We start from the raw sequence: 19,510 nt of genomic DNA, 5'->3' as shown, positions 1-19,510 counted from the left end.
TGGCGCTTATTCTATGCAAGATTCGAACAGAAGAGGAGCGTCCCGCTCCCTCCGGATGAACCAGACCTGGTGGCATCGAGATTCATCGTCACTGAGGAGGATGTTAGAAGGGCGTTCCTGAAGATAAATCCAAGGAAGGCGACGGATCCAGAAGGCGTCCTGGGACGGGTTCTCTGGGCCTGTGCAAGGGAGCTAGCTGGAGTGTTTGCTGACATCTTCAACTGCTCCTTGCTTTAGTCTAAGATCCCCTCGTGTTTTAAGAAGGCAACGATAATCCCAGTGCCGAAGAAGAGCAAGGTGGCATGTCTGAATGACTATCGACCTGTGGCTCTGACATAAATTGCTATGAAGTGCTTCGAGAGATTGGTTTTGGCACACACCAACCACAGCCTACCGGTCAACCTCGACGCTTTGCAATTCACCTACCGGAGCAACAGGTCAACGGCAGATGCCATCTCTCTGGCCCTACATTCCTCCTTAGAACACCTGGAGAATAAAGACTCATATGTAAGGCTCCTTTTCATTGACTACAGCTCTGCCTTTTATACCATCGTTCCAAATAAACTGATTCCTCAGCTCCGGAACCTGGGCCTTAGCACTCAGATCTGCAGCTGGATCTTCAACTTCCTCACAGACAGGACCCAGGCTGTAAAAATAGGGACAACACACATCAAAGTTGCCAGTGAACGCAGCAGGCCAGGCAGCATCTCTAGGAAGAGGTTTCAGGCCGAGACCTTTCGTCAGGACTAACTGAAGGAAGAGCTAGTGGGCCTTCCCACTTTCAAATCTCTTACTAGCTTTTCCTTCAGTTAGTCCTGACGAAGGGTCTTGGCCCGAAACGTCGACTGTACCTCTTCCTAGAGATGCTGCCTGGCCTGCTGCGTTCACCGGCAACTTTGATGTGTGTTGCTTGAATTTCCAGCATCTGCGGAATTCCTCGTGTTTACGTGTAAAAATAGGGGAGAAGCTCTCCTCTACAATCTCTCTGAGCACCGGTGCCCCACAAGGCTGTGTACTCAGCCCCCGGCTGTACTCACTGTAGACCCATGATTGTGTAGCCAAGTTTCCATCAAACTCAATATATAAGTTTGCTGATGACACAACAATTGTAGGCCGTATCTCGGGTAATGATGAGTTTGAGTACAGAGAGGAAATTAAGAACCTGGCGGCATGGTGCGAAGACAATAACCTATCCCTCAACGCCAGCAAGACGAAGGAATTGGTTGTTGACTTCAGAAGGAGTAGTGGACTGCACGACCCAATTTACATCGGCGGTGCGGAAGTGGAACAGGTCAAAAGCTTTAAGTTCCTCGGGGTCAATATCACAAATGACCTGACTTGGTCCAACCAAGCAGAGTTCAAAGCCAAGAAGGCCCACCAGCGCCTTTACTTCCTGAGAAAACTAAAGAAATTTGGCCTGTCCCCTAAAACCCTCACTAATTTTTATAGATGCACCGTAGAAAGCATTCTTCTAGGGTGCATCACAACCTGGTATGGAAGTTGTTCTGTCCAAGACAGAAAGAAGCTGCAGAAGATCGTGAACACGGCGCAGCACATCACACAAACCAATCTTCCGTCCTTGGACTCACTTTACACCGCACGCTGTCGGAGCAGTGCTGCCAAGATAATCAAGGACACGACCCACCCAGCCAACAGACTTTTCATCCCTCTTCCCTCCGGGAGAAGGTTCAGGAGCTTGAAGACTCGTACGACCAGATTTGGGAACAGCTTCTTTCCAACTGTGATAAGACTGCTGAACGGATCCTGACCCGGATCTGGGCCGTACCCTCCAAATATCCGGACCTGCCTCTCGGTTTTTTTGCACTACCTTACTTTCCATTTTTCTATTTATGATTTATAATTTAAATGTTTAATATTTACTAATTTTAACTATTTTTAATATCTTTAATATTTAATATTTGTAATCCAGGGAGTGTGAAGCGCAGAATCAAATATCGTTGTGATGATTGTACGTTCTAGTACCAATTGTTTGCCGACAATAAAGTATAAAGTACACGCCAAAGAATAAAGTCTTTACCTATTAAACCCCTTCTTATAACTCAGGTCCTTAAGATTTAGCAAAATCCTTGTAAATTTTTTTTCTATGTTCCTTCAATCTTATTGACATCTTTCCTGTTGGTAGGTGACTGCAATAATCCAAACTTGGCCTTAACAACATCAACTCCTTATAGGTTAGAATCAGAATCATTATCAATGGTACCTGTTGTGAAATTGGATGTTTTGTGGCAAGACAAAATTTTTTTTATAAAGTTACAATGAGCAATTAAAAAAATAGGTAGTGCAAAATGAGAACAAAATCGTGAGTTAGTGTTCATCGACCATTCGCTCTTCAATGGTCCATGAACACTACCTCCCCCCTGACAGTAGTACTAAGAAGAGGGCACAGCTTGGATGGTGAGGGTGCTTAATGATGGATGCCACCTTCTTGATGCATCGCATATTGAAGATATCTTTGATAGCAGAGAGGCTAGTTCCCATGATGGAGTAACACACAAAATGCTACAGGAATTCAGCAGGTCAGGCAGCATCTTTAGAAAAGAATAAACAGTTGACCTTTTGGGCTCATCAGGAAAACAGGAAAGTAAGGGGCCAGAAGTCAGAATAATAGGGTGGGGAGGTGGGTAGGGAAAGAGTACAAGCTGGCTGGTGATTGGTGAAACTAGGGGGTGAGAGGCGGATTAGTAAAAAGTTGGAAGATGACAGGGAGAAAAGGTAAAGGGCTGAGAAAGCAGTAATCTGATAGAAAAGAACAGTGTATCATGGAAGTAAGGGAAGGAGGAGGGGCACTGGGGGAGGTTATAGGCATGTAACAAGAGAGGAAGTTAAGAGGGGAACCAGAGTGGAGAATGGAAGAAGAAGGGTGGGAGGGCGGAAAATTATCCTGTTAGAGAAACCAACATACATGCCATCATGTTGAAACTACCCAAACGTTGCTCCTCCAACCTGAGAGTGGCTTCATCGTGGCAGTAGAGGAGGCCGTGGACTAACATGACTGAAAGGGAATGGGGACTGGAATTAAAATTACTGACCGGTAGGAAATCCTACTTGTTGCGCAGGGAGAGAAGATGCTCCATGAAGCATCCTTCACCAATGTAGAGGAGGCCACATCTGTAGCACTGGATACAGTAGAAGAGTCCAACAGATTCACAGGTGAAGTGTTGCTTCACCTGAAAGGACCTTGTGGGCCCATGAATGGACGTGAGGGAGGAGGTGAAAGGGCAGGTGCAGCACGAGCTGGTTGGTCTGTCACCCCCTGGAGCTTTTCCCAATCCCGTGCATTGGAACCTTCATACCAGGTTGTGACACAACCAGTAAGAATACTCTCCGTCGTGCATCCGCAGAAATTTGCTGGTCTCTGGTGATGTACAAAACCTCCTCAGCTGTCGTCTGTGAATTACAGCAGCTGGTATGCCTTCTTCATGACAGCAACCGTATGCGGGGCCCAGGACAGACCCTCTGAGATGTCGACACACAGGAACTCAAGCCGTCTGGATAAAGAGGCATCCCCCTGTAAATTTCCTGCAATCTTTTCTCCAGCTTAATTACACCCTTCCCAGAGCTGCACACAGTGACCAGCCTCACCAATGGCTTTTGCAGCAAGAAGCTGATATTCAAGCTCCTGTATTCAAGGAAGAGAGAGGGGGACAGTAAGAGAGCAGGGGGAACTGGGACAGAGAGAGAGTGGGGGGGGGGGAACGGGGACGGAGGGAGCAGGGGGGGACGGGGACGGAGAGAGAGCGGGGGGTGGACAGGGGCGGGGTGTGGACGGGGCGCGGAGAGAGACGGGGCGCGGACGGGGGCGGGGAGAGACGGGGCGCGGACGGGGGCGGGGAGAGACGGGGCGCGGACGGGGGCGGGGAGAGACGGGGTGTGGACAGGGCAGTGAAAGCGGGGGCGGGGTAAGAGCGGGGGGTGGACAGAGGCGGTGTGGGGGACGGGGGTGAGAGCGGGCAGGTGGACGGGGCGGGGTGAGCGGGGGGTGGAGAGTGAGGAGGAAGGGAAATGAGGATGTGGTCTGAATGTTTACAGAAGGAGGAAGGGAGAGAGTAGAGAAAAGCCACAGAACTATCGTTAAACTGAAGCTATTTCAAGATGTTTCTCAACTTCTGTCCCTGTGCCCAATAACTCACAGCAGTCTCTGATGCTCCCTCACCACTCCTTGAGGTGGATCTGACTGCTCAGAAGACAGCAAGACAATAAAACCTAAGAATTAGGTTTCTCGGTCCATTGCATCTGCCTCGCCATTCCATCATGGATGATTTATTATCCCTCAACCCCATTCTTCTGCCTTCTCCCCTTAACGTTTGACACCCTGATTAATCAAGGATCTATCAGTCTCTACCTTAAAATCCCCAATGACTTGGCCTGTAAAGGCTTCTCTGACAATGAATTCCACAGATTCACCACCCTCTGGCTAAAGAAATTACTCCTCACCTCTGTTCTAAATGGATGTGCCTCTATTGAGGCTGTGACCTCTGGTTCTAGACTCCCCTAATACAGGGAACGTCTTCCTCCAGAAATCCTGCCAGGATCATGACCAATTACAACTTCTGTCCCTCAACTCCCTCTCGCCCCCATCCATTATAGACTCAACAGCACAGGTATCTCCTCATCGCTTCACACACCGCGTCCCTCACCCATCATTTACCCCGTCCGACCCAACAAAACTGGTATCTTCACACTGTTCCAACCCTTTCCCCCCATCCCTCTTCCCTTCACCTGTCCTTTACACCCCTCTGACCTAACAAGCCAGATTCTCCTCATTGCTCCACACCACCTCCAAAGCCTTCAAAGTATTTTTCCTATGTAAACATGTCACACCTGCTTTGCAGCACCATCTCCGGCTGGGGGCTGGAACTGAAGCCCGTCTTGCCAAAGTTGACATAGTGATCCACCACGGCACGTCAATACTTCCTACCTCCAATGCCCACCACCCCCCACCCCGTCTCGACCCGGCCCTCAAGCCATGGAACAGTACAGCACAGGAACTGGCCCTTTGCCCTACAGTGTTGTGCTGAATTCATTCAAGTGCCCAACTCTAAAATGGGAATGTTATAGAGCTGGAACATTATCTTGCAGCTCTTGAACTCAATCTCTTGACTACTGAAGGCCAACACACAATACACCTTTTTAACCACCTTCATATATGAGTGACACTGCAATTCCTGTACTGATGAGGTCAGCGTGCCAAATATCATCTTCACCGCCCTGTCTACCTGTGACTCCACTTTCAGGGAAGCATGTACCTATACCCCAGGTCCCTCTAATATTCTCCTGTTTGCAGAATTTCTCCTTGCAGATAATCAGATTCTAGTATCCACTGCCCTGATAGAAAGATCCACTCTATATGTGCCTCTCTGTAAAGCCACCTGTCCAGTGTGAATACATAACCCAGCCCCGAGTCCCGCAACATCCTCGTAAATCTCCTCTCTACTGTTTTTAGTTTCACGACATCTTTCCTGCAGAAGGGTGATCAAAACTGAACACAGTGTGGCCTCACAAACATCTCATACAACTGAAACAGAGCATCCCTACCCCTGTACTCAGGGCACCTTCTTCACCACCCTGCCTATCTGTACCCAGTGTTCCAGCTGCCTTCCACCTCCATTCTCCTCTCCCATAACTCCGAATGACAGGACAAGGGAAGAAAGAGAGAAAATGAGATCTTGTAGGTTTTCATTCCTTTTACTCCCTTCTCACTACAAAACACGCGAAGAAATTGGCAGATTGATGATTGTAGTGAGCTACACCCATCCCCCCATACCCCCACCCCCTGAAAACTACTGGATGGCGGTGGGGGTGGGTGGGGAAGTCAATGGACAATCGGTTCTCAGCTTCACGACATGGGTCAATCAGATGGCTAACTGGTCAGCCAATTGGAAGGGGAGCTCTCTGGGCAGCCGGTCAATCAGAACTGGAGCTTTCCTGGCCCATGATTAACTGGGCAGGGAGAGCTGGTAAGGGAATAAGCCAATAAGAAGGGGAGCTCAGTTTGTAGTCAGCCAACGGAATGAGGAGCTCCTTCTGGGAAGGCAGCCAATCAGAGCCAGGGCAAAGCACAGTGAGGGTATGACTCGGTCAGACTGGGGCACTCAGAGGAGCCAGCCAATGGGGACGGGAGGGCAGCTGGGTAGCTCAGCATCTGATCCAACCCCCAGGGAGTGTTGGCCAGTTGACCATGAGCTGCCCTGGTGTGCCAGCCAATTGGATGGCTCGTCCTCCTGGAGGGAAACTGCTCATCTGATCGTAAAGAGGATTGAGGTCTGGGTTTGGTGCACCGGGTCAAGGGTCAGGACATTCAGTTACGGTGGGGGGTACACAGAGTCAAGTTGGGAGCCACTTCGGGTCAGGGGTCGGGAGCCACTGAGAGACTGGGGCAATGTGCTTGATGGGGTTTCACAAGGACAGGAGTCAGTATTAAGGGTCTGGGGAAGGGGGTCAAGCAGTGTCTGAGGTCAGTAGTTGATAGTTGGGGTCAGGGATCACTCAGGGATATCGATGACTAGGTCATCATCACCATCGATGGGCTCATCCTCACTGCCCTCACCAGTGGTGCTAAACATCTGATGGGGGACAGTGCTGAGGATGGTGGCAGGAGGCAGCTTGGATGAGAGGGCAGGGAGAGGGTCCGGGGGGCCTGAGAACGGGAGGCTCACAGAACCCGGGGGGCTGGAACGTAGTGAGGCTGGAAGCTGGGAGTTGAGGTGTAGGGAGTGAGAGAGAGTGGGGCAGGAGACGGGGGAAAACGGGGCAGGGGATGGGGGAAAACAGGGTAGGGGACGGGGGAGATGGGGCAGGGAACGAGTGGGGTAGGGGACGGGGAGACGGGGCAGTGGATGAGTGGGGCAGGGGACGGGGAGACGGGGCAGTGGATGAGTGGGGCAGGAGACGGGGAGGGGAGGTGAGGTGGGGTGGGGGTAGGAGATGGGGAGGTGAGGTGGGGTGGAGGTGGGAGACGGGGAGGTGGAGTGGGGTCAGGAGCAGGAGGGAGAGGAGGGGGGGGAAGGAGAGAGAGAGACACACACATAGAATTAAAGATCATCTGTACTCGCTTACAGAACACAATGTCACTGAGAATCAGTGGTGCAGCTGAGGCACCTCATTTCCCCCTATTCTTTTACTTTGCCTGTGTCCCACTCAACCCTCCCAATCTCTATGTGTCCTTCATTCCTGCTCCCCCACTATACCCATTTCTGTCCCCACCATCCCGTCTCCTTCCCCACTCCTCTCAATGACCATACTCTCCTCCTCCCGACCCCCTTCCTCTTCCACATCATTTCCTCTCTCCCCACCCCCCGTACTCTACTCCACTCCGCCCTCATTCCCTCTCCACCCCCTCCCTCATTCCCCCTCCACCCCCTCCCTCATTCCCTCTCCACCCCTCCATCCTCATTCCTCCACCTTCATTCCCTCACCACCCTCCACCCTCATTCCCTATCTCACCTACTACCACGCTCTGAATTGTCTTTCCTCCCTGGTCTCACTCCCTTCCCCTCCTTCCTCCCAACCCTATCTCAACTCTCTTTGCCCTCTCCCTGCATCTCCCTCCCTCATTCGAGTCTCACCTATCCTCAACTTATCCTCTCTCCATTCCTCACCTCCTTCACACTCTTCTTCCCTTGTTCCTGACTCTCTTTCTTCCAATTACTTTATCCCTCTATCTTTCCCACACACTCCCCCACCCAAACATTCTCTCTGGACCCTTTCAACTTGTCCCCACTCCCCTTGTCTCTCCATCCCTCACCCCCCAGTCCCTCCCACCCTCTCCAGCCTACCTTGCACCTCTTGCCTTTGGGGGGCTTGCCTCTCTTCTCACGTTTGCCCCGGTCGCCACGAGTGCAGGGGAGGGGGCCGGTGGGGGTTGCAGGGGCTCCCTGGGGATCTGCATACGCGGAGAGGTACTCACTGGGGAACTGGGTGAAGTTTGGCGAGCCCACCTGTCAATAACACATGGGGGTGAGTGCAGGAACAGACGGGGAGAGGGGATATGGGGCGTGGGGTGGGGGGGGCGGATGATGGCGCTGGGGACAGAGGGACGTTGGGACAAACAGTGTTGGGGTTTAAGTGTGGGACAGATGGACAGGTGGAGAGATGGGGGAAAAGAGATTGGTGGCAGACGTTTCTGTACTCACCGTGCCGAGGTAAGGGGATTGTGTTGGGGTGGTACTCCGTGATGCTGGGTACCCTAGGCTGGGCTGCAGCGACAGGGAAGTGGGTGATGTTGATGCTGAACCCCCGAGCGGTGGGCTCCTCTTCCTGGGAGGGGTGGAATAGACCCTGGTCAGTGAACAGGGAAGTATCAGGGAGGGAATCTCTCCACCCACATGGCTATCTTAGCGGTATCTCTCACTCACACACACACAGAACAGGTATCTTTCTCTCTTTTGCTCTCTCATACGCACACGGTCATGCACTTTAGTAGAAGAAATAAATGTACAGACTATTTACTAAACTGGGAGAAAATACAAAAAGCTGAGATGCAAACGGGGCTAGGGAGTGCTTGGGAGATGGTGGTAGCTGGGGGCTGTATGTCCATGGTTACACATTATATCGGAGGGATAGGAAGGTAGGCAGAGGGGGTGGCGTGGCTCCACTGGTAAAGATTGGCATCAAATCAGTAGAAAGATGTGACACAGGATCGGATTATGTTGTGGGTTGAGTTAAGAAACTGTAAGGGTAAAAGGACCCTAATGGCAATGTATACAGGCCTGCCAACAGTGGCTGGGAGGTGGACCACAGGTTACAACAGGAAATACAAAAAGGCGTGTTGAAAGGGCAATGTTAAGGTAGTCATGGGAGATTTTAACATGTAGGGCAATTGGGAAAATCAGGTTAGTAATGGATCTCAAGAGAGTGAGTTTTGTTGAATGCCTAAGAGATGGCTTTTTAGAGCAGTTTGTCGTTGAGCCTTCTAGGGGATCAGCTATACTGGAATGGGTGTTATGTAATGAACCAGAGGTGATTAGGGAGCTTTAAGTAAAAGAACCCTCAGGAACTAGTGATCACAATATGATTGAGTTCAACTTGAAATTTGATAGGGAGAAAGTAAAGTCTGATGTAGCAGTATTTCAGTGAAGTAAGGGAAATTACAGTGGTATGAGAGGAGTGGGCATGTGGCCAAGTGGTTAAGGCATTGGACTAGCGACCTGAAGGTCGTGAGTTCGAACCCTAGCCAAGGGAGTGTGTTGTGTCCTTGAGCAAGGCACTTAATCACACATTGCTCTGCGACAACACTGGTGCCAAGCTGTATGGGTCCTAGTGCCCTTCCCTTGGACAACATTGGTGTCGTGGAGAGGGGCAACTTGCAGCATGGGCAACTGCTAGTCTTCCATACAACCTTGGCCAGGCCTGCGCCCTGGAGAGTGAAGACTTTCCAGGTGCAGATCCATGATCTCGCAAGAATAACGGATGCCTTTTTATGAGAGAAGAGTTGGCCAAAGTAAACTGGAAGGCGCTGCTGGCAGGGATGTCAGCAGAGCAGTAATGGCGTGTGTTTCTGAGGAAATGAAGGGGCAGGACAGGTGTATTCCAAAAATGAAGAAATACTCAAATGGCAAAATACAACGATGGCTGACAAAGGAAGTCAAAGCTAATGTAGAAACAAAAGAGAAGGCATACAATAAAGCAAAAATTAGTGGGAAGATAGAGGATTGGGAAGTTTTTAAAAACCTATAGACAGCAACTAAAAAAAAATCATTAGAAGGGAAAATTGAAATATGAAAGCAAGCTAGCAAATAATATCAAAGTGGATAGTAAAAGTTTTTTCAAGTATGTTAAAAATGAAAGAAAAATGAGAGTGGATATAGAACTGCTAGACAATGAGGCAGGAGAAATAATAACGGGGTACAAGGAGATGGCTGAGGAACTAAAAGTATTTTGCATCAATCTTCACTGTGGAAGACACTAGCAGTATGCCTGATGTTGTAGTGTGTGAAGGAAAAGAAGTGGGTGCAGTTACTGTTACTAGAGAGAAGGTGCTCAAAAAGCTGAAAGACCTAAAGTCACGTGGACCAGATGAACTGCACCCTAGGGTTCCGAAAGAGGTAGCATTACAGATTGTGGTGGCATTAGAAATAATCTTTTAGAAATCATTGGACTCTGGCATGGTGCCAGAGGACTGGAAAATTGCAACTGTTACTCCACTGTTTAAGGACAAGGCAGCAGAAAGGAAATTATAGAGCCAATCGTTAAGGATGAGGTGATGGAGTACTTGGTGACACAGGACAAGATAATACAAAGTCAGCATGGTTTCCTTCAGGGAAAATCCTGCCTGACGAACCTGTTGGAATTCTTTAAGGAGATTACAAGTAGGATAGATGAAGGGGATTCAGTGGATGTTGAATATTTGGACTTTCAGAATGCCTTTGACAAGGTGCCACACGTGAGGCTGCTTACCAAGTTAAGAGCCCATGGCATTACAGGAAAGTTACTAACATGGTTAGAGCATTTGCTGATTGGTAGGAGGCAGCGAGAGGGATTAAAAGGATCCTTTTCTGGTTGGCTGCCAGTGATGTTCCACAGGGGTCAGTGATGGGACCACTTCCTTTTATGCTATTTCTAAATGATTTAGATGATGGAATAGATGGTTTTGTTGCCAAGTTTGGAGATGATACGAAGAGTGGTAGAGGGGCAGGTAGTGTTGAGGAAAGAGGTAGGATGCAGAAGGACTTAAAACAGATCAGGAGAATGGGCAAGAAAGTGGCAAATAAAATACAATGTTGAAAAATGCATGGTCATGCACTTTGGAAGTAGAAATAAGTGTGTCGACTATTTTCTAAACAGGGAGAAAATCCAGGAATCTGAGATGCAGAGGGAGTTGGGTGTCCTTCTGCAGAACACCCTGAAGGTTAACTTGCAGGTTGAGGAAGGCAAATGCCATGTTAGCATTCATATCAAGAGGTCTAGAATACAAGAGCAAAGATGTGATGCTGAGGCTTTATAAAGCACTGGTGAGGTCTCACCTTCAGTACTTTAGGCTCCTCACCTTAGAAAAGGAGAACGCTGGCATTGGGGAGGGTTCAGCAGAGGTTCACAAGGATGATTCCAGGAATGAAAGGGTTATCATATAAGGAACGGTTGATGGCTCTGGGTCTGTACTCGCTGGAATTCAGAAAGATGAGGTGGAATCTCATTAAAACCTTTTGAATGTTGAAAGGCCTAGACAGAGTAGGTGTGGAAAGTATATTTCCCATGGTGGGAGTGTCTAGGACAAGAGGGCACAGCCTCAGGATAGAGGGATGCCCTTTCAAAACAGAGATGCGGAGAAATTTCTTTAGCCAAAGGGTGGTGAATTTGTGGAATTTGAGGCCAGGTCGTTGGGTGTATTTAAGGCAGATATTGATAGGTTCTTGATTGGATATGGCATCAAAGGCCGAGAACTGGGGTTGAAGAGGAGAGGAAAAAAGAAGGATCAGCCATGATGAAATGGCGTGGCAGATCTGATGGGCCAGACGGCACAATTCTGCCCCAATGTCTTATGGTCTAATTGCCTTCTCGCCATATCCTTTACAGTTGAGGTTTGGCAGGACTCTTTTCCATAGATGATGCTGCCTGGCCTGCTGCTCCTCTAGCATTTTGTGCGTGTTGCTCAGATTTCCAGCATCTGCAGATTTTCTTGTTTGCCAAATCCCTTGATGCCCCGACTGATAAAGAAACAATCATCTTACACCTTAAATATATGCACGACTTGGCCTCCGCCAGTCTGTGGCAGAGCATTCCACAGATTTACTACTCTCTGGCTAAAAAAATTCCTCCTTACCTCTGTTCTAAAAGATCGCCCCTCAATTTTGAGGCTCTGCCCTCTAGTTCTGGAACCTCCATCAAAGGAAACATCCTCTCCACAACCATCCTATCTAGTCCTTACAACATTTGGATACGAATTTGTTTAATTTGTTACCATAGGCAGCTGTGGAGGCCAGACTGTTGGGTGTATTTAAGGCAGAGCTTGAATGGACACGGCATTAAAAGTTGCGGGGAGAAGGCCAGGGAGTGGGGCTGAAAAGGGGAAAAAAAGGATCAGCCGTCATGAAATGGTGTAGACTTGATGGGCCAAATGCCCCAATTCTACTGCTATGTCATATAGTCACAACACACACAGACAGTAGAGTCTCTATTACACACGTCTCTCCGTCTGTCACAGTACAGGCATCTCTCTCACACATTACAAGTATTATAAGTATCTCTCTCAAACACACACACACACATACAGACAGTACAGGTCTCTCTCTCATACACATACACACACACACACACACACACACCCACACATGTGTCCCTCTCTCTCACAGTACAGGTATCTCTCTCACACACAGAGTACTGGTATCTCTATACGACACCACCTATCAGCTACTTACAATGAAGGCCTAACCTCGCTACCCACAGTCCTAACCCTGGCATCTCCACAACAGTTCACACTTCTATTTTTGCAAAGGTAAGACTAAAGACCCTCTCATTACCTCGCACACACAGTACAGGTATCCTTCTCTCTCTCTCACACACAAACAGTACAGATATCTCTCACTCACATACAATACAGGTATTTCTCTCTCTCTGTTCTCACACATGCAAACAGAACAGGTATCTCTCACACACACGCGCACACAGTATAGGCATCGTGCGCACACACACAGCACAGATATCACTCACACAGACACAGTACCATCATCTCACACATATTACAGGTATTTCTCTCTCACACGCACACAGCACAGAAATCCCTCTCACATACACACACAGTACGGTTAACTCTCTCATTCACACCATACAGATCTCTCTCGCAATCTCACTCACACCGTACAGGTCTCTCACACATGCACACAGTACGGGTATCTCACACATGCACACAGTACGGGTTTCTCACACACACACACAGGCATCAGTCTCTCTCTCTCACACACACACACACACACACACACAGGTGCCACTCTCTCTCTCTCTCACACACACACGTATCAGTCTCTCTCTCTCTCTCACACACACACACACACACACACACACACACACACACACACACACAGGTACCAGTCTATCACAGACGTATCAGTCTCACACAGACACGAAGGTATCAGTCACACATGCGCGCATACATGCACAGCTATCTGTCACACACACACAGGCATCAGTCTCTCTCACACACACACACACACACACACACACACACGCACGTATCAGTCTATCACAGACATATCAGTCTCACACACGGGTATCAGTGACGCGCACCAGCAGCCATCTGTTACATGTGCAGCCAGAGCCATGTGTGTGTCACACACACACACACACCCCTATCTGTCTCTGTCTCTCACACACACCCGTATCAAACACAGGTATCAGTCTCACACACACACACACACACACACAGCCATCTGTCTCTCACACACACACACACATACACACGAGGCATCAGTCTCACACACACATACACAGGTATCAGTCACACACACACCCATGCATCAGACACACATAAACACGTATCAGACAGACAGACACACACACAGGCACCAGACTCTCTCACACACACGCAGTAGCATACACACAGAGAAAGACAGACGTATGAAGTATCAGTCACACACACACACACACACACACACACACAGGTATTTGTAACACAGGTATCTGTCTCACACACACAGCCACAGCTATCAGACACACACAGAGACACAGGTATCAGTCTATCAACACACACATATCAGGTATTCAGGTATCAGTCACACACACAGCCACAGCTATCTGCCACACAGGTATCAGTCTCTCTCACACACTCACACACACAGCTGTCTGTTACATATATGCAGGTATCAGTCTCACGCAAATATCAGTTATCTCACACACACAGGCATTAGTCAAGCGCGCAGCTATCCTGTCTCACGTGCTCACACAGCTATGTGTCTACACACACACACACACACACACACACAGGTATCAGTCATACACCCACATGCACACAGAGCTATCTGTCTCACATACACACAGGACTCTGTCTCGCACAAACACACACAGATCTGACATGCACACAGGACTCTGTCACACACACACACCTGCCTGTTCCACCCTTTCTATTTCCACATCTCCCTCCCTCTCAGTGCGAGGGCACCTGCTCTGCCTCTGCCATACCTAGCCTGGATATCTACAACCCTGACCGCTAACCCTCCCCATTACCACCTTTATTGCAGTGGGTCCCTCCCAGCTGCTCCCCCCTCGTGGGACTCACTTCTTTTGTAGTGGAGTGTCGAGGAGCTTGGGACCGTCAGGCTCGCTGTTCTCAGATGAGGCTGTGGCATCCGAATCTGAGTGAGGAACAATAAGAGGGATTCCTGACCTCACAATCTACGTGGTTATGATCTTACACTCTTTGTGTGCAGTGCACTTTCCCTCTAGCTGCATTCTGTTATTATTTTCCCTTGTTCTACCTCAATGCACTGTGTAATGATCTGATCGGCAGGAGCAGTAGCCACCATAAGCTTATACCAGTACCCAAGAAGAGTACTGTGAGCTCCCTTAATGACTATCGTCCAGTAGTACTCAAATCCACAGTGATGAAATGCTTTGACAGGTTGGTCACGGCTAGAATCAACTCCTGCCTCAGCAAGGACCTGGACCAACTGCAATTTGTCTATCGCCACAAAAGATCTATGGCAGACACAATCTCAATGGCTCTTTACACACCCTTAGATCACCCGGACAATACAGACACTCCCACGTCAGGATGCTGTTCATTGACCATAGCTCAGCATTTAACACCATCACTGCTATAATCCTGATTGATAAGCTACAGAGTCTGGGCCTCTATACCTTCCTCTGTAGCTGGATCCTCCACTTCCTAATAGGGACACCACATAGTACGGATTGGTAATAATTGCTCCTCCTTGCTGACGATCAACACTAGTGTACCTCAGGGGTGTATGCTTACGTTAGTGCTCTACTCCCTCTATACCCATGTCTATGTGGTGATAGCTCAAATACCATCTATAAATTTGCTGATGATACAACCGTTGCTGGTAGGAGAGGGAGAGGGCGCACAGGAGTGAGATATGCCAGCTAGTCGAATGGTGCTGCAGCTACAACCTTGCACTCAACGTCAGTTAGACCAAAGAGCCGACGGTGGACTTCAGAAAAGGCAGGAAGAGGGAACACAAACCAATCCTCATAGAGGGATCAGATGTGAAGAGAGTGATGGATTTCAACTTCCTGGCTGTCGAGATCCCTGAGGATCTAACCTGGTCCCAACATCGATGCAGCTATAAAGACGGGAAGACAGCAGCTGTATTTCATTAGCAGTTTGAAGAGATTGCGTTCACCTAAAACACTTGGAAACTTCTCCAGATGTTACATGGAGAGCATTCTGACAGGCTGCATTGCTATGTGGTATGGGGTGGGGGGGTGCTACTGCACAGGATCAAAAGAAGCTACATAAAGTTGTAAAACTAGTCAGCTCCACTTTGGGTATTCACCTCTGTAGTATCCAAGAGATGTCCATGGAGTGGTGCCTCAGAAAGACAGTGTTCATTATTAATAACCCAATCACCCAGTACATGCACCTTCTCTTACCGTAATTGATTGATTTATTTATTTTCTCTATATTATCATGTATTGCATAGTGCTGCTGCTGCTGCTAAGTTAACAAATTTCACAAACATATGCCAGTAATATGAAACCAGATTCTGACTTATCTTTGTCTTTGGTCACTAAGCTGTTCGAAAGGTGACATTACATTGGAACAAGTGCAGAAAAGATTTATGGGAATGTTACCAGGACTGAAGGACTTAAATTATAAGGAAGACATTTGTCCCTGGATGGTAAGAGGTTGAGGGGCGACCTTATAAAATCCTGAGGGGAATACATGAGGGATGATGTGGAAAGTCACAGGGTAGGGGAGCATAAAACTCAAGGTATACACTCAGTGGTAAACACTTATTAGGTACTTAGTACTAAGTGGCCATTGAGTGTATGCTTGTGGTCTGCTGCTGTAGCCCATCCACTTCAAGTTTGATATCTTGTGTGTTCAGAGATGTTCTTCTGCATAACATTGTTGAAATGCGCAAACTTGGCCACAGAGCCATTAGCTCCGTCAAACAAATCATTAATCCTCATTGAGGATCTCACCCATTTTCTTGCCTCCACACCAAGGAGTCCACTTTGATCTTTGAGGGTCTCTCTCTCTCTCTCTCTCTCTCTCCTTCTTCCCTGACAATTTCTTTAATTTGCAGATTTATCACAGTAAAAGGCCTTTGCAGTACAATGAGCCTGGGTTGCCTATTTACACCCTTGCGAGTCTGTGGAACGTGGAAGGAAATCGGAGCATCCCAGAGGAAACCCAGATCGTTACAGGGAGAATGCACAAGCTCCTTACAAGAGGCAGTTTGAATGTTTGAACTTGGGTTGCTGGTTGCTGGTGCTGTAAAGCATTATGCTAACCACTATGCTACCGCGTCACCCTTTGGGCATTCTCCCTAATCATCTCTGCTCAAACTATTCCGTGCCAGGTCTTATCCTTGTTGCTGGAATTAGAGGGCTTGAGCTATAAGGAAAAACTTGGGTAGTTTTCTCTGGAAAGGCCGAGGCTGAGGTGAAATCTGATAGAGGCTGATAAGATAATGAAAGGTACAGACAGAATAGAGAGTTGGTATCTTTTCCCCCGCAGAGTAGGAATGCCTAATACCAGAGGGCATGTATTTAAGGTCATAGAGGGGAGCTCAAAGATCCAGGGGGAACTGGATAACTGGCTTGACGGTGGGAAGCAGAGGGTAGGGTAGGGGCAGCAGGTTGTTTTTGGGACAGAGGCCTGTGTCTGGTGGTATTCCTCTGGGCTCAGTACTGGGCCTATTGCTGCTTTTTCATTTCTATGCATAAGATGCTTGTTGAGTATTGCATTCAGTTTTGATCGCCCTGTTGTAGGATAGATACCATGAAGCTGGAAAGAGTGCAGAGGAGACTTACAAGGATGTTAGGATTTGAGGGAGGTTGGGCAGGTTAACTTTATTCCTTGGAGCACAGGAGACTGAGGGTGACCTTACAGACATGTATAGAGGGGCACAGATAGGATGAATGCACAGTCTTTTCACCCAGTGTTAAGGAATCAGGAACTGGAAGGGACAGGTTTAAAGTGAGAGGGGAGAGATTTAAAAGGGACTTGAGGGGCAATATTTTTCCACACAGAGGTTGACCAGTTTATGGAACGGGCTGCCAAATGAAACATAGAAAACCTACAGCACAATACAAACCCTTCGGCCCACAATGCTGTGCTGAACACGCACTTACTTTAGAAATTACCTAGGATTACTCATAACCCTTTAGTTTTCTAAGTTCCATGTACCTAACCAGGAGTCTCTTAAAAGACCCTATTGTATCTGCCTTAACCACAGTTGCCAGCAGCCCATTCCACGCACTCACCACTCTCTGCGTAAAAAACTTACCCCAGACGTCTCCTCTGTACCTACTTCCAAGCACTTTAATACTGTGCCCTCTTGTGTTAGCCATTTCAGCCCTGGGAAAAGGCCTCTGACTATCCACATGATCAATGTCTCTCATCATCTTATACACCTCTATCAGGTCACCTCTCATCCTCCGTCACTCCAAGGAGAAAAGGCCAAGTTCACTCAAACTATTCTCATAAGGCATGCTCCCCAATCCAGGTAACATACTTGTAAGTCTCCTCTGCATCCTTTCTATAGTCTCCACATCCTTCCTGTAGTGAAGTGATCAGATCTGAGCACGGTACTGCAAGTGGGGTCTGACCACGGTCCTATATAGCTGCAACTTTACCTCTCGGCTCTTAAACTCAATTGCATGGTTGATGGAAGGCCAATGTACCGTATGCCTTCTTAACCACAGAGTCAAGCTGTGCAGCAGCTTTGAGCGTCCTATGGACTCAGACTCCAAGATCCCTCTGATTCTCCATACTGCCAAGAATCTTACCATTAATACTATATTCTGCCTACCAAAATGAACGAATGAGGAGTTCAGAGAAGGACATAAAGATACAGAAGGTGCTGGCATGGAGGGCTATGAACAACATGAAGGAAATCTGGAAGTTGAACCTGACCAGAGGGCTTAAAAAGAGGATCTTCATAGCAGTCATAGAGTTCATTCTCATGTACGGATGCGAGACCTGAACACTCACCAAGACTATGCGAAAGTCTCTAGATGGCTGCTATACACGAATGCTCCGGCTGGCTCTTGACGTGAGTTGGCAACAGCACATGTCGAACGTCGAGCTCCATGACGACCTACCGATGCTCACCATTAAAATCGAGGCGAGAAGACTGCAACTAGCGGGGCATTGTCTACACCACCCCGAGCTACCTGCCAGTCTAGTCATCATATGGGAGTCCAAGCATGGGAGAATGAACCCTGGGCGCCCTCCCAAGACTATGGTCAACACGGTCCTAAAAGATAGCGGCACAGCTAATATAGATGAACTGAACACACTGATGAGGGAGAGGGAGAAGTGGAGAGTTCGTCATTGTGCCCAACGCCAGCCCCCTAGGCCTGAGTCGATGTAGTAGTAAAATGAACCACTTCACACTTATCTGCCACTTCTCAGCCCAGTTTTGCATCCTATCGATGGCCCACTACAACCTCTGACAGCCCTCCACACTATCCACACCTCCAACCTTTGTGTCATCATCAAATTTACTAAACCATCCATCCCTCTACTTCCTCATCCAGATTATTTATAAAAATCATGAAGAGAAGTGGTCCCAGAACAGATCCCCAAGGCACACCACTTGTCACCGACCACCATGCAGAATATGACCTGTCTACAACCACTCTTTGCTTTTTGTGGGTGAGCCAATTCTGGATCCACAAAGCAAGGTCCCCTTCAATCCCATGCCTCCTTACTTTCTCAATAAGCCTTGCTGAAATCCATATACACTACATCTACTGCTCTACCGGGATCTGATGGTCCGCATCCCAGGGTAGTTAAGGAGGTGGCTTTAGAAATCATGGACACATTGGTAATCATTTTCCAATGTTCTATAGATTCAGGATCAGTTCCTGTGGATTGGAGGGTGGCTAATGTTGTCCCTCTCTTCAAGAAGGGAGGAAGAGAGAAAACAGGGAATTATAGACCGGTTAGCCTGACGTCGGTGGTGGGAAAGATGCTGGAGTCAATTATAAAAGATGAAATTACGACACATCTGGATAGCAGTAACAGGATTGGTCTGAGTCAGCATGGATTTACCAAGGGAAAATCGTGCTTGACTAATCTTCTGGAATTTTTTGAGGATGTAACTATGAAAATGGACAAGGGAGAGCCAGTGGATGTAGTGTACCTGGACTTTCAGAAAGCCTTTGATAAAGTCCCACATAGGAGATTAGTGGGCAAAATTAGGGCACATGGTATTGGGGGCAGAGTACTGACATGGATTGAAAATTGGCTGGCTGACAGAAAACAAAGAGTAGCGATTAACAGATTCCTTTCGGAATGGCAGGCGGTGACCAGTGGGGTACCGCAGGGCTCAGTGCTGGGACTGCAGCTGTTTACAATATA

General features: G+C 48.2%; 1 protein-coding gene across 1 annotated transcript in view; it reads right to left on the bottom strand.

Annotated features, from left to right (window-relative positions):
• Positions 1-5,687: 5,687 nt before the first annotated feature.
• ino80e (INO80 complex subunit E) overlaps positions 5,688-19,510 on the bottom strand; it is a 52,335-nt gene continuing 38,512 nt past the window's right edge. The window contains exons 4-7 of the mRNA XM_072271397.1: positions 14,228-14,303; positions 8,154-8,277; positions 7,797-7,958; positions 5,688-6,713 (exon numbers count right to left, since the gene is read on the bottom strand). Of these exons, the coding sequence (XP_072127498.1) occupies positions 6,504-6,713; positions 7,797-7,958; positions 8,154-8,277; positions 14,228-14,303 (572 nt within the window). The 3' untranslated portion in view covers positions 5,688-6,503. The remainder of the gene's footprint in view (positions 6,714-7,796; positions 7,959-8,153; positions 8,278-14,227; positions 14,304-19,510) is intronic.

The sequence above is a fragment of the Mobula birostris genome, chromosome 11 (genome assembly GCF_030028105.1).
Source record: "Mobula birostris isolate sMobBir1 chromosome 11, sMobBir1.hap1, whole genome shotgun sequence".
NCBI classification, from domain to species: Eukaryota; Metazoa; Chordata; class Chondrichthyes; order Myliobatiformes; family Myliobatidae; genus Mobula; species Mobula birostris.
Note: the sequence above shows the minus strand (reverse complement) of the source record. Positions and strands in the feature narration are given on the sequence as shown.